Here is a 15,854-nt window from a genome sequence, read left to right as displayed (position 1 = left end):
ACATTATAGCTGAAACTGTTGCTTTTTAAATGGTTCTCTCAGAAACCTCAGTTATTGTCTGGCTAATGAGACAAATCAGATTCATCTGTCACTGAGGTGAATCTTTTTGTCTCTTCTAGCCTGTTCTTGTGGTGTGTACTCAGATATTTCCAGGTCCTTTTAAGGCTGCTTTTGAGAGGTTTTTCTGAGTCACTTAAGCAATTTACCATTAAACACTTGCTTGTTTGTTGCCAGAACACTTTCTTTCCCAAACTCTGTGGCAAACTCTGGTCCTTTTGGGTCTTCTATGCCAATCCAGATGCCTGAGTTTAATTTCTTCCCTGCTAACGGAGGAAGACCATATGCTGATAGTTGACATTGCCAAAATATATCAGTGTACTTTATTCCCCTGCCAGAAGGAAAAATCTCTGCCTACTGTAATAGAAGGTAGGCAGAAAAATAGAGTTAACCAAGAAAAAGCTTTCTATTCTGCTTTTGTCTGCAACAGAGAAGCTTTGTTTTGCTTTCCATATTCTGTTCCTGAAACATTCTAGACTTGTTTCACTGCCCTTCCAAGAAAGGGTCAACTATATCCATTTGACATGCTATCATCTGCAGCAATATGAAACTCTGCCCTTACTAAATGCTTCCCTTCCCCCTATTATATCTGTTCTGTTGTGCTGAGATAGATGGAGCTCAGAAATACCAGTATTGGGCAATGATTGCTTTAAATCATGGAATGTTTTCTCTACATTTCCATGGCTGCAGATATATCACCAGCTTGCAACCTGTTTTTCTTAGTTTTCCTTGGAATGGAGCTCTCCTCCTTGTTTCTGTAACTTTGGTTGTTGTTTTAACTATCTATAGAATAATATAGTGAACATGCCCAATGAACAACAAACTTCTCCATGCTCAGAGCAGCTTGTGATGTTTCCCTGATGAGATATTCTGTAGGTGTGAAGAATCAGAGCCGAGGTCTGTAACTAACTTTAGGCACACAGCTGAGCCTCTGTCTATAGTCAGCAGAAAGAGAACTGCCTTGAAATCTGAAATCATCTTTGAAGAGTTTGAACTACAGAGGGAGCTAAAGCAGCTGGGCTCAGCATGTTGGTGCTTTAGCTGAATGTTTGAAGGTGGAGCCATATGCTTATAGGCTTTGACAAGAATGATGCAAGCACCCCTGAAGTGCTTGTTTTCTGCAGGCTTTGACAGGGGTTATTCTATCAGTTAGGATTTTATTATGAATTTCTCTTGAATTTGACAGTTGAAGCTGTTTGTATTTAAGGAATAAAGGGGGAATATGTTTTTCTAGAGCTTAAGCCTTCGGTTAAGGGGTGGATTTGTTAGCTGTGTTGTATGTGGCTGGGCAGGACACGTTCCATTACCTGTGTTATCTTGCTTCTGCAATTGCTCTTAAACAAAAACAGTGGAATTCCCTCTTTATTTTGTAGGCAGTGGTTGATTTGGGAAAGGATTCACTTTTGTATGGCAGAAATTGTCAAAGTATGTGTTATTCAGCATCGCTCTTGATTGCAGCGTCCTTGACTGATGAACTGACTTCACTTTCAGCATCCTTTGGGCCGGATAAACTTGGCCAACTGCACCAATCATCAGATTGAACCTGCCAACAGGGAGTTCTGTGCTCGTCCCAACACTTTTGAACTAATAACTGTCCGACCTCAGAGGGAAGATGACAGAGAGACACTTGTCAGCCGATGCAGAGACACGCTCTGTGTTACAAAGTGAGTGGGTGAAGTTGTGAGGGCTGCGGGAGGTTATGGGATGTGTGTGGGAGGGGTGTTTGGCCTCAAGTGGTAGTTTCAGTAACATAGGGGCCTTACAACATTGACATGTCAATACAAAGCTCACTTAAAGGTTTTGGGGTGACACTTGAACTGTTCAGCTCTCTTTTAGTCCTATGTTGTGCTATCAATTTCAGACTGAGGACAAAACTCACCTTTTCAGAAGTGGAAATGACAAATAGCTCGGTATCAGTGTGATGGAACCCTTGGCTTCATTTTTTGTTCCCCTCTCTTTTGCCTTCCATAGATGATCAGCTTGATTTTCAGATTAACTGAGCAGAGGTGCAGCAAAATGTGCCTGATCCTTTGGGTTGTTTTCCTTTTAGGAACTGGCTGTCTGCTGATACAAAAGAAGAACGGAACCTTTGGATGCAAAAGCTCAACCAAGTCCTTGTTGACCTTCGCATGTGGCAGCCTGATGCCTGCTACAAACCTATTGGAAAGCTTTAAACTCTGGAAGGGGGGCTATGAAGAAAATATGTATGCAAAACCCTGCATGAACTACACAAAAAAATTAAATGAAAGTGTGGGAAGCCCTTTGGGTCACTTATGCTTTAAATTTGAGAGAGTATTTAATGTTATCCAGGACTATGTTATGCAGTATTTTTATTTCACTTTTAAGAGTTTTAAAACTTTACTTCCTAGCTTTTGAATATGGTAGGAGGCAATTAATTAGGTTTCTAAATGTGCTAAATATTTATGTAACTCTTTCTATTGGAAGCCTTTTGGGTTTTTTTTAGCTAAGTACATTCTCTTCTTTAAACAAACAAAAGATTGCAGGAAATCACACTTCGGAGCAGGGAGGGGGTGGCAAGCTAGTGAAGAAAACCAAACTTACTAAACTTGCCTTCCCAAAAGAAACAATAGCTCAGAGTTCTCTAACAAGGATGGTGCTGAAGCACAAGATGTAATATTGGAGGGTTTGTCAAGTTCTTTTTATAATGATCAGGCATAGAAGTTACTAGCAATTTTTATTCTACAACATGCAATACAGCTATTTCTTGCTTGCACAGTGTCCTTGTGGTCAGAACAAAAGACATGCACATTATATTCATACCACTTTTGCAAGTTCTCATGCAAACTGGTATGGGTAGGTGCATGTTGTGTATATGATATGGTTTCTAGGCGTGGAATTATGTATGCAGTATATTGCACTTTGATAGAAATGAAAGGCCTTGAGTATTTTTGTCAGGACTACTAGATGGATAAAGAAAAGGGGTAAAAAAGTTTTATGGTTGTGTGAATCAATATTTCCTGGGACTCATGGTTTGTACAAGTTAGGATTCTCTTCCATTTGAGAACCAGGTTGTAAAAGTGCTTTTTATTTTTATTATAATACACTACAAAGCTGCTATGTACCAACTAATACTCTGCTGGCTGAAAGCATGGGTCTTCCTTCCCTTCGTAGACATGTCCATAAACACAGATAAAAGCAGCACTTCAGACCCATCATAAACTGGCAAAACTTCTCAGTTAAGACTTGCAATTTTCACAGCTTTTCACTGGGCTTAGTGAAATATTATCTCATTACTTGACTATTGCAAAGGCAGTAGTGGAAAACTTCAACTTGCTATCGCTGTTATATATTCACACTCGAAACACTAAATTCCATTATCTTCTACTGTTTCATCCTGCCACTTTTGTACTTGCTTTTAAATCTAGTTTTCTTTCTCTGATGTCTTTAAAGATTTCCAAACTATGTATTGAGATTTATTTTATTCATTTAAAATAAAGAACAAAATGCTGCTTGATTTTTTTTTTCTTTCCATAAAGAAAATGCACTCGAGCTACTGGTTTGTAGGCTGAAGAAAAGCTGGACTCCACAGAGGATTTTAATCCAAAGTGCTACTTGGTTTGGAAGATAAAGGGAACCCAATTTTGTTGTGGAGGAAGCTAGATTGTCTTTGGGCAGTCCCTAACTTCTTGGAACATAAATACAGTTGTAGAAGCTGCTAGAGACCAGCAGCTCAAGTATGAAGAGGAGAGGTTGATTCTCATTTCCTTGTGCTAGAGACATGGCAGCAGAGTAGCAATGCACCATGGAAGAGCAAATTTCATCAGTGGCTATGTGGTAGACTCTACCTAAACTTCTGAGTGGATGGTAGTGAAAATCATTAAATGCAAAAGAATGAAACAAGTCCATAGAAGGGTATTAAGAGGAGAACTGGATATACTTGAGGGAATGACATGGTTTTATCTAGGCTAGCTGGGTCATTATCCACTGTAGCAACTACTCTGTGTTTGTTCCTTGCCCAAGATGAAAAATTCTCCTGATCAAGGAAAGGGATGAAGTGTAACAGGTGCTAGGAGCTGGAAAAGCTGACCTGGAGGGGAAGGTCTAGGCCTTGGTTATTGATGATGATGATGTGCCTCCTGCCTTCCTGACCCCTGTTAGAGCTGTGGAAAATTGTTCAAAAACATTCCCAGATGTAGTGGTTTTTTTTCATGTTTTGTATCAGATCCTTTTCAAAGAGGCCAGACTGTGTGAATTCAAACAGCTTCATTGAGCTGTGGATGCTCTCAGAAAGAGTTCCCGTTTCAAACAAAGCTTGCGGTTTTGTAAGAACAGGTTATGAACAGAACGGCATCAGAAATCCTGCTCCTTTGGAACTAACCAGTGACATAACCTCCCCTATTCATGTGTTCTAACTGTACCCCAGAAAAGACCTTGATAGGTCATTCCTTCTAGAAATCTGTGCCACCAGAGCGTTTGAATTTCATGGACACTCCATACTCAACTTTCCAAGAGAAACCTTTTTCTTGTTTGTTTCCTTTTGTCACCTTCAACCAAGCTAAGCACCACGAGACAGTAAAACTGACAGTAGACTCCAAGTCATAGTTCCTTATTACTTTAGAATAAGTAAGCTTTTTCCAGAATCACTTCTTTAAAAATAGGGCATTTATTTTTAGAGTGGTGAGTGATGGTTGGGAGTGCAGCTCTTCAGCTGCTTTTTGTGTCCTTGGGCATAAGGGAGAGATGCAGCGGTTGTAAAATCTGATGCCTTAATAGGCCCAAAATTCATCTTTATTTGCAAATACTTACTGCAGCAGTTACAAATCCAATTTTCTGTGCACAGCCTAATGCTGGCTTGCAGAGCTGGCCTCCCAGGTGTTGAAGACAGGGGGTTTGGTTAGTGCTCCTGCAGGCAGTGGCCAGCCTGCTTCCTGAGGTCCCTTGCAGAGCCCAGACCATGCACGGGGCAATTATCCTGGGCTAAACCCCAGAGCTCTGCTTTGGGTTTCAGTAATGGCAGTTTGGGGTTGGCTTTGGGAACAGGCTGTTCTAATTTTAAAAGAAAGCTTTTTTTTTTCCCCCCCTGTTGTTCAGAAATTCAAGATGTTCACTAATAAAGAAAGTCTATAAATGGCAAATGCTTTGCTCTGGGCAATGGAGCTTATTTTAGCTGAGGAAATTTCAGTTTTACTAGCTTGTAAAACTCTTAATTGATGTTATTAAATCCCAACCTCAAATGCAATACAATAATTTGCAATGAGATTGACTGAGAATGTGGCTTCTAAACACATACTGTTCCCTTCCCCCTTTTAATTGCTGCATTTCCATATTTTGGTGTAGAGTAAATTATCTGATATTCTGTAATTATTGTCTGTGCTCTACTTGGTCTGGAGTAAAACCACATGGCTGCACTTGTTTCTGTCCTGGTGTTGCTTTTTAATGAAAGATAAGAAGGCCAAAGAGGTAAGCAAAAGGAGCAGATGTTTTACCTGGCCAGCATGCATCAAATGTGACGCTGTGGGGTGGACAGAGTTTGTCCGGGAAGCAGGTAGATATCCTCCTGACGCTAAATAGCCTTCCTCAAGTGTGCCTCTGTGGGCTTGAAAGTGTTTCTTGGGAAACTGGGTATTTTGGTAACATCTGAATGCCTTGAATGAATTGGAGCCTTATTAATGAAGAGATGTATTCCCTTTTGGTTTTCTCAAGTAGGTGACTTGGATATTTACTGAAATGTTAGCATTTGTCCCAAAGGAGCTTCTGTCTTAGGAGATGCAGCATTGACTACTTCAGGAGAGCAATAATATGGGTCTATGTGACCTGATCTAGGTGAACCTGCTTCTGCAGGGGGGTTGGACTGGAGGATCTCTAAAGGTCCCATCCAACCCCTACCATTCTATGAGTCAACCAAAAAAGCATCAGCCAGCTCATCCTCTGCCTGGCCAAAATCCTGAGCAGATGCATCTCTAGCCCTGTGGTCCACACATAGCCAGGCTATCTTGAGTCTGGACAGCAGCCCAGGAGCTGAGTGGTGAGTGATGCAGCCTTGTGCAGTGAGTGAGATCAGAAGCAAGAGCAGAGCTTGGGCTGATTTGTAAACACTTTCTATTTTCCAGAGTCTTTCCAGCTGTAGTTACTGCTATTTTATGCTGTCTGATCCCTTCATCACCACTAAGATTGTGAGTAATCTCTAATTTCTTAATGTTTTATTTTTATTGTGCTAAGATTTGGTGAGAAAACCGCTTGTAATTCTCAACCTTGAAGTCTGTGTGTGAAGAACAGCAGGTAAGGGCTGCCCAGTATCTTCAGTGATTCCCTGGGTCATGCCTGTCAAACTCACAGGACTGGGTATGTCGTGTTTGTTAGGAAGCAGAAGGGCAAAGATGTGTTACAGGTTGAAGCAGCAACCTGATTTAAATACAGGAAGGGTTGTCTTGTTAACAGGGAGGGGAAGAGAACCTGTGCTCTGTTAGCCTGCATTGATGCTGCCAGGTCAATCAAGACTCTAGCACCTTGTTATTCCTGGCACATTTTAATAAGCAAAGAGCAGCTAAATAATGTATTGACAGTCAGGGCAATTACATACATACGATTGATAGCAACGTAATGAGTTTGGGTACCACCCCCTGCCTCGTGGTATGAGATTAACTGTTGAAACTACAAATGGAAAGCCCAGAAACAATAAAAAACAATAGGCAGGGCTTGGAGTTTGCTGGACGTGGAAAAAATGGATCAGGTGGCTTTGCAAACCCATACAATCAGTGGTCTAGCTGGCAGGTAGCCTTTGATTCTTATTTTGTAGCTCCATGGAAAAAGCACAGCCTACTTGGGCAGGTGAGATACAGGCTGCAGAGAATGCTCTTGTGTTATGTCCACTGCTGCTGGCTCTGATAACTTGCCCCCCCCCGTTTTGTGTGTGTCTTTAATCCTGTTGTTTGCTGGCGTGTGCTGGGAAGCAGCACCATCAGGGCTCCCCGGGAGTCAGTGCCCGCCTTGATCTTTGAACACAGCTTCGATCTGGTCGTTGAAGGGATTCTCCTTTCCAAGCACTTGAGGCCATTCATGTAGAGCCTTCTGCCAGGTAATGCTCGTTCCAAGGGCTGCAGCAATCTGCAGACAACACAAATGCTATCAGTTCCTTGTACCTCTGTAATGCAGGTTTTTCATGCCAGTGTTTAAGAGGGTGAGCATAATGAAGACTCCCTTATATAGATGGGATGGACTGTAACCTCTAATCAAAGCAAATATGCCATTCCTACAGCTTGAACAGGGGAAAATCCTTCTGAACACTCAAAATAAGGTGAGGATCATTGATCTGCCTCCCAGACAGTCAAGCTCAGTGGTCTCCAACCACTACAGTGCCTGGTCCATAGGCTTCTATTTAAAAGCCCCAGAGTCTGACTTTTTCCCCCCTCAAGCCTTTTGTATGTATTTCAAAAGCACTGTTTGGATATAACACACAAAGCTCTTGGGAGCCCAGTGGAATTTGTGCTCCTAAATGCCTCTGATACTTCTAGTAAATATTCTCTCTGCTGTCCTGTAAGGAAACCACAGGGGTTGAGGAGCAAGTGGCCCAATTATATGTTGGTTCAAAACTACCCAGCTCCGGTGCTCTGAATCTGCACCTGCTGCTGGGTATCCTCAGAGCTCTTTTTCCACCTGCAGAAGTGGTAAATTAGCTTTTCTCCTTGATGCCAGAACCATTCAGCTTTTATAGAGGGGTTTTTTTGCCCTGGAAGTTAGGCACCAAAGAGAAACCATATCTGCTGTATTGCCAGGGTGAAAAACATCACGGGAAGCAGAAAGGGGAAGAGAGAACAGCCTGATTCTCCTTTGACTGAGCTGTCACACCCTGCTAATGCATTTTTGTTTCAACTTTTGACCTGTAATTGTGTTTTGCTTATGTGGTAACTTTACTTTCACCCCTAAAACTCTGACATTGATTGCAATTATGAGGTTTAAGCAGGGCTAACGAATCCTCCTTTTTAAGGATCAAGATGAGTTTAAGGAATCAAACTACTTGAATATTGTTGGAGTTTGGGAGCAGACTGGAACCTCTGGGGAATTTTTATGTGCTTCTTTTTATGAAACAAGCTGTAATGATGGGCTGGGAGAGAAAAACTTCCTTTTATTCAGAGCTTTTATTCAGAGCTGGTCTTGTTAAGCTACTGGAGGAGTTGGGGCAGGGGAGGGGATAGAGGAGCCTGTGCAATAGAATGTTACCCCTTGGTCACAATTTCTAAGATGACCATACGTGGTTATTTTGGGACATGTGGAGGCTCCTTCTCTGGAGGTCTTCAAAGCCTGCCTGGACATGTTCCTGTGTCACCTGATCTAGGTGGACCTGCTTTGGCATGGGGGTTGGACTAGATGATTTCTAAAGGTCCCTTCCAGCCCCTACCATTCTATAATGATCCAATGACTGTTAGAGGGCCGAGACCTGTCTCTTCCAGGGTGATCCATTCTGATATGTGAGTCTCCACAAATCCTTCACAAGTCCCTAAGCCTTCCATATGGTTTTTTTTGTAGGGTTGGTCTGGAGAAGAGGAGGCTGAGGGGGGATGTCCTCAGTATTTACAAATACCTAAATGGTGGATGTCAGGAGGCTGGGACATCCCTTTTTTCTGCTGTATCCAGTGACTGGACAAGGGGTAATGGGATGAAGCTGGAACACAAAAAGTTCCATTGAAACATAGGAAAAACTATTTCCCTGTTGAGGTGAGGGAGCCCTGGCACAGGCTGCCCAGGGAAGGTGTGCAGGCTCCTTCCTTGGAGGTCTTCAAAACCCGCCTGGACACGTTCCTGTGTGAAGTGATCTAGGTTGACCTGCTTCTGCAAGGGGATTGAACTAGATCTCTAAGGGTCCCTTCGAGCCCCTACCATTCTGTGATTCTGTGATTATTTCAGTAGCTTCTGGCTATCTGTTTTCTCCTCCTGCACCAAACCAGCTGTGGGGATGCTTCTCAGCAAAGTGTAAATACCCAACTCATCTGACACGCACCATTTCAGCTTTTCCTCTTTTTTTTCTAGCTGCAATGTGCTTTGCTATGACTTAAGGACAAAAAAAACCACCCAAACCCAGGGAGAAGCTGATGGCTCTCAAGCTGTGCTTTCCTGCCTGTACGTAATGATTAAGAATCTTCCAAGCACTTCAGGTTCCGGCTTGTGATGCTCAGGGCTTTCTCCTTCTCCCTGGTAACTTCATAAAAGCAAGAAACGAAGCTGTTTATGCAGGATCCTGTTGAAATGCATTACCCTGTCATCCAAACAAAGCAATCAGCTGTTCTAGAGAGGAGGGATGTCCTTGAGGCCATCTGGCATTCATGAGGATTTGCAGTGAAATTGTGTGGCAAGGAAGAGATGCTGAGGAGAATCCCTGGGCTTGCACTACAGCCAATGGGAAGAGAAAGCCAGATGTCCTTCAAGGAGAACAGAGCTGGACTTTGGGGAACGGTGTCTGAAAGACAATCTAGAGGAAACATAGGAGGATTGAGGCATGCAGTTTTCTTTCAGATGTCAAAAGTAAGTGGTGTGAAGTTCCTCCATCTAGGGCCTGAGCTGGATAAAAAATACCCCCATGTAGCCCCAATTTAGCTTTGAAACTTGAGAGGAATGCAGTCGTACCAAGATTGTTTTGTTTGTAACATAATAGAAACATGCACGAAACCCTCTTCCCCTCCCCAGGAAACTAGGGGAACGTGGTTCTGGGCCCGGCTAGCCACATGAACACTTAGTGTTTACCTTTTTTTAAGGTTTTTAAGATATGAAATCCTGCCTGGAGTGGGGACTATGGGGGCTTGTTTTTCCTGCCTTTTTCCAGTGTATGGAAAAACCAGAATAGCTGTTAATGGGACAGGGGGAGCATTGTCTTTCTTCTTTTCTTCTTGCACTGATAAGTAAGCAAGCCTCAGTTAGGAGAGTTCAGTTTCCTCCTACCTCCCTACTGCATAGCAGGACCACTGCATATACACACTGACACTTGCTTCTGCTGTGTCACAGCCAGCACATTTTAATTTCCTTTTTAAATGAAAGGGACAGCAGATCAATGTCAGGGGAAATGCTGATACTGCACTTCCAGCTCACCCTTGGCAAAGAAGGGCACTGTGGTTCTTGTATCAAAGACTCATAGAATGGTAGGGTTGGAAAGGACCTTTAGAGATCATCCAGTCCAACCCCCCTGCAGAAGCAGGTCCCACCTAGATCAGGTCACACAGGAACGTGTCCAGGTGGGTTTTGGAAACCTCCAGAGAAGGAGCCTCCACAACCCCTCTGGGCAGCCTGTGCCAGGGCTCCCTCACCTCAACAGGGAAATAGTTTTCCCTTTTCCTTCCAGCTTCTTTCCATCACCCCTTGTCCTGTCACTGTATACAACAGAAAAAAGTGCTGCCCCAGCCTCCTGACACCCACCATTGAGATATTTGTGAATATGAATGAGATCCCCCCTCAGTCTCCTCTTCTCCAGACTAAACAGCCCCAGTTCCCACAGCCTTTCCTCATAAGGAAGATGCTCCAGTGCCCTGATCATGTTGGTGATGAACTTGTATCCCAAGTTTCTTCCCTGTCTTGAAGGCAAGACCTAGAATTAGGTTTATGCTTTCCTTGGAGTGCTGCTCCATTAAAAAAAACACAAAAAAGTGAATATTTGTCAAGTGTTTTTTTGATCTTCAGAGAGAAAATTCAGTAGAAAGGCCCAGGCTGGGTCTTATCTGTTGTATTTACGAGCCGTGGGGCATCGATCTCTCCCCAGAGGCAGCTCTCTATGATCCTCTCCATGGGATGAAAGCCACACCTGGCCAGAAGCAGTCACATTGGTAGGAAGTAAAACTTTAAATACAACCAGCATGAGGACTGAGGGAGCTGTTTATCATCTCTCTCAAGTGTGCTCTTAAATATCACTCTCTTGCTCACACTTCTCCTCCTTTTTTTATTGAGAGACACTCTTCCAGGGCAGAGTGCTACGTCTCAGTGCAAATAGTGGTATGTTGATAACACATTTCTCTATACTAGCAGGGAAAGAGAAATGGATTTGAAGTGGTGGATGTTTGGATAAGGCTAATTAACAAATCCTAGAAGGGCAATAACTCACTTGAAGTGAGGCATATCTACAGCTGGCACCTTGACTGGAAGGGAAAATGTACCTATAAAAGCATTAATGTCATCCTAAGAGCAGGAAGGGGAGATCATAACCACTGCAGGATGCCAGGTCCGGAGGGAGGGAAATGTGGCAGCGCTTGGCTGGATCCTTCAGCTCAGCACTCTGGGGGCTACATGTAGGTTTGCATCTGCCCTTCAATGCTCTTTTGTGATCTTTTGGCTTTGGCAGGATCCCTTTAACATAAATACTTGGTGCCTTTAACTCTGTGCTGCCTTCCAGATGCTGGTGGGATACGGGATGTGGGCAAGAGCCTGGATGAAAAGCTGTGATCCATTGAGCTTGGCTCTCACGGTGGCCTGTTGCCTGGGGTTATAAGGAGCCTTGTGCTGGCTTCAGGGTAAGTCAGATAAATAACACAAAAACCTCCTCTTCTTCCCTCCAGACTCTTCATATTGCAGTTTCCCCAGATGGCAGGGTTGGGAATGGGGATCCTCTCATTGCTGTTATCACTTTCATGTCATTTGCCAAGTTTTCTCTAATTGCTTCCTTGCAAAAGGCCTGCAGTAAAAAAATCCAGGCACACTTTCTCCTCATCCCCAGCTCTCTCCTGGTACTGTGTGGTAGCCAGGCAGGAATCTCTGCTGTGAAGGACTCTCTTTTCTAACAGGAGGCTCTTTTGACTTGGCAAGGCTAAGCAAACCACTGCATTGCTCTAGCTGACCAGTACAGGTGTAAAAGAGAGCAACTGATAGATGTATTTTGCCTTTGGACTTGCCTTGTAGGTCTCCCTGTCTGAACTGACAGCACTGTCAATGGGGAAACTGCAGAAAGGTTGGAATCCATCAGTGCTTGGAAGGCACACCCACTGAAGTGCTTCTCCAAGGGCTGCTCTTTCCCAGCATTCCGGACAGCACTGCATCAGGTTATTTGTCAGCAAGAAACTTCTAGACTCACTCCTAAGGCTATGGAATGGACAGCAGCTGGTGGGCAGAGCCTTATGGCAGAGGGGAAAATCAGCTCTGCCATTGCCATCCCTCTCCATCTCACCCACCTTCTGCAACGTGTCCCCTCATAAGAAGAGGAGGAGGCTGAAAGGAAACACAATCACTTTCTATAACTACCTGACAGGAGGTTGTAGTGAGGTGAGGGTCGGTCTCTTCTCCACAGTGATGAGTGACAAGGGGAAATGGGCTCCAGTTGTGCCAGGGGAGGTTTAGATTGGAGCTGAGGAAGAACTTTTTTCCCTGAGAGGGTTGGCAGCCCCTGTCCCAGGCTGCCCAGGGAGGTGGTGGAGCCCCATCCCCGGAGCTGTTGCAAAGCCGTGGAGCTGAGGTGCTGAGGGACATGGGTTAGTGCTGGGCTTGGCAGTGTGAGGGCAGTGGTTGGAGTGGATCTTATAAAGGTCTTTTCCAACTGAAATGTTCTATCTAATTTAGCCCAGCCTCATTCTTGCTCCAAAGGGTCAAGATTGAAACGCATGGTCTTTGTGCTGTGCCCTGTGCACTGCCCCGTGTTGTTGGAGCAGCTGGGGGTGACCGCGTTGTGGTTGGCAGGACAGACTTGGCTGGGCTGTGCCCGCCAGTCAGAGCTCTGGCTGACACAGGCTGCCCAGGAGGTTTGGGCTCACACTCAGACTGTCTCAGGGTGGAGTGGGGCAGACTGGCTGCTGCTTTGCTTTGCACATGTGTTTGAAACCTTAAGCTGGTGTCTAGAAAACCAATTGGCGTTGTTGGTGGCTGATTGCGCAATGTGCTCTCTCCGTGTGTTTCACAGGGTGGGAATAAGCTACCTTGAAGGGAGTATGGTGGGAACCAGGCAACCTCACGCTAGGTTATTGAACCCAAGCAAGGATTTCCAACTCAATAGCTGCTTTTCCTTCCTTTTCACTTATTTCTGGCTGCAAACCTTCCCCTGCCACCCATCCTTGTAGGCCAAGGAAGCCAGAAAGGATTTTCTAATGTGTAGCTGCAGAGCATAAAGCAAGTTAAATGTATAGCTTCAAAAAGAAAGCTTTGTTCCAGGCTGAGATGGGGAAACTCACAGCCTTGAAGGCTGTAGGGCTGAATGGGGCCTCTCGGGTTGCTGCAGTTCTGCATCGCTGCCCTGATCCTGCAAAACTCCTGTGGCTGTTTGAGCAGGCAGGCAGACAGCCTACGTGGCAAGGGTCTGCTTTTGGGGCTTAAGACCTGTTTGGCCTCATCTGGAGTACTGTATCCAGTTCTGGGCTCCTCAGCTCAAGAGAGGCAGGGAAATGCTGGGGAGAGTCCAGTGCAGGGCCACCAAGGTGAGGAGGAGACTGGAGCATCTTACGAGGAAAAGCTGTGGGTCCTGGGGCTATTTAACCTGGAGAAAAGGAGGCTGAGGGGAGACCATTAACACTTGTAAGTACCTAAAGAGTGGATGTCAGGAGAATGAGGTGACACTTTTTTCTGTAGGGCACAGTGACAGGACAAGGGATAATAGACACAAGCTGGAACACAAAAAGTTCCACTTGAACAGGAGAAGAAACTTGTTGGGTGTTGAGGTGAGGGAGCTCTGGCACAGGCTGCCCAGGGAGGGTGTGGAGGCTCCTTCTCTGGAAGTTTCCAAACCCACCTGGACATGTTACTGTGTGATCTGATGGAGGGGAACCTGCTTTAGCAGAGGGTTGGACTGGATAAGCTCCAGAGGTCCCTTCCAACCCCTACCCTTCTGTGATTCTATGAAAGCAGCCACAGAGTTGCACATCTGCTTCAGGGCTAAAGCCATCACCTCTTTTCAAAGATTGATTGATAATACACTGACCATGAGCCAGTAATGTGCTCTTGTGGCCAAGAAGGCCAATGGCATCCTGGGTTGCATCAAGAAGAGTGTGGCCAGCAGGTCAAGGGAGGTTCTTCTCCCCCACTACTCTCCCCTGGTGAGGCCTCATCTGGAGTCCTGTGTCCAGTTCTGGGATCCTCAGCTCAAGAGGGACAGGGAAGTGCTGGAGAGAGTCCAGCGCAGGGCCACCAAGATGATCAGGGGACTGGAGCATCTTCCTTATGAGGAAAGGCTGTGGGAACTGGGGCTGTTTAGTCTGGAGGAGACTGAGGGGGGATCTCATTAACATTTATAAATATCTAAAGGGTGGGTTTCAGGAGGTTGGGACATCCCTTTTTTCTATAGTAGCTAGCAACAGGACAAGGGGTAACGGGATGAAGCTGGAACACAAAAAGTTCCACTTAAATATAATGAAAAACTATTTCCCTGTTGAGGTGAGGGAGCCCTGGCACAGGCTGCCCAGAGGGGTTGTGGAGGCTCCTTCCTGGGAAGTCTTCAAGACCCACCTGGACATGTTCCTGTGTGACCTGATCTAGGTGACCCTGCTTCTGCAGGGGGGTTGGACTGGATGATCTCTAAAAGTCCCTTCCAACCCCTACCATTCTGTGAAAGTGAAATTGCCCAAAGCTGCATCCCCCCAGCTGCTGCAAGGTTCCCGGGGCCGGGTTTTTACCTGGCTGGGATGAAAGCCATCAACTGGTTCAATCAGCTGCCAGGGCTCACCTCCCATCTTCTGCCACTCCTCGGTCGCTGTGAACAACATAAGCAGAGGGGTTATGACCCGTGAGCGCGTAGGCTGAGGTAAGACGTACCCCCTCCCTGCCTCAAAGCACTGATGGCATTTTTCAGCACACAGCAGCTCTGTGTGAAGGGTCTGACAACTCATAGGAAGCTGTCAGAACCAATACTGTGTCCAATCCCCTCTCCTCGGGGCACTAGTTAAGTCTTCATCGTTAATTCGGGGTTTTTCCTCCGCGACACCAATGCCGGGAAGCGCTCTGAACACCAACGGCCGTCACACAACCCACTTCCCCTCCCAACTACAGCGGACGCTGTGGCGAGTAAAGCTGTGATTGATTTAATACTGATTTCATTCTTTTGCATTTCCCATTTTTAGTCACATCTTCAGTGCAAAAATATTAAATAGAGAAGCCAGTGCTCTTGGAGAAGGAGATGGAAACACGGTATTCACAGGGGCTGCTGTCTGCAGCAATAGGCTGTCACTTTCAGTTACTTCCCTTCTGAACAAGGCTTTTTCAACTCCAACAAAATAACCTTTTGAATTACATAAGCATGACATTCAATGCAAGTGATGCTGTGCTGTAAGCCCCAGAGCCATTAGAGAAGTAAAAAGCTTTCTCCCTTCAAAAGGGCTGCGGAGGGATCAAACATGGGACGAGCGGCTGTGGCACATAACAGACTGTAAACTCAATAATTTCTTTTATAATGACAGATTAAGAATTCTTAACAGCATTATGCAGGAATCCTGTTGGGAGCAAAATGTTCTGCATTCAAGCACCGCAGGTTTTTTGGCCTAGACTCACCAAGTCAACACCCAAAGTAACCTGTTTGAAGATAACAGGGCTTGGAGCTTTGTTTCAGGTCCGCGGTGTGATGGGCACGACACGTTCCCCTTCGATCACACTATGGGATGTGCACAGGTGTGATCTTGCCTAACTCCTCATGTATCATGTTATATGTTGAGTATGAGGCCGTGTGTTGTGTTTTACTTTGTGGAGGGACTACTCTTCCAGTGCCAGAAATAGCAAAGGAGTAAGATAGCTAAAGTTTATATCAAGACAAGTGAATTTAGACCATTAATAATCAACCTCCAAAAATTCCCAGACCTATTGAACAAATCATAGAATGGTAGGGGTTGGAAGGGACCTTTAGAGATCATCTAGTCCAACCCCCCTGCAGAAGCAGGGTCACCTAGGTCAGGTTG

At 45.1% G+C, this 15,854-nt stretch overlaps 2 protein-coding genes across 3 annotated transcripts in view; one reads left to right on the top strand and one right to left on the bottom strand.

The window, feature by feature from the left end:
• ANLN (anillin, actin binding protein) overlaps positions 1-2,231 on the top strand; it is a 29,187-nt gene extending 26,956 nt beyond the window's left edge. The window contains exons 24-25 of the mRNA XM_061996731.1: positions 1,549-1,721; positions 2,108-2,231. Of these exons, the coding sequence (XP_061852715.1) occupies positions 1,549-1,721; positions 2,108-2,231 (297 nt within the window). The remainder of the gene's footprint in view (positions 1-1,548; positions 1,722-2,107) is intronic.
• Positions 2,232-6,205: 3,974 nt separating this feature from the next.
• AOAH (acyloxyacyl hydrolase) overlaps positions 6,206-15,854 on the bottom strand; it is an 84,662-nt gene continuing 75,013 nt past the window's right edge. For both annotated transcript variants that reach the window (XM_061996578.1, XM_061996579.1), the window contains 2 exons: positions 14,583-14,659; positions 6,206-7,122 (listed from right to left, as the gene is read on the bottom strand). In XM_061996578.1, coding sequence (XP_061852562.1) covers positions 6,994-7,122; positions 14,583-14,659 — 206 coding nt within the window. In that variant the 3' untranslated portion in view covers positions 6,206-6,993. The remainder of the gene's footprint in view (positions 7,123-14,582; positions 14,660-15,854) is intronic.

Source organism: Colius striatus, chromosome 5 (assembly GCF_028858725.1).
Source record: "Colius striatus isolate bColStr4 chromosome 5, bColStr4.1.hap1, whole genome shotgun sequence".
NCBI classification, from domain to species: Eukaryota; Metazoa; Chordata; class Aves; order Coliiformes; family Coliidae; genus Colius; species Colius striatus.
This window is presented reverse-complemented; position numbering and strand designations above follow the sequence as displayed.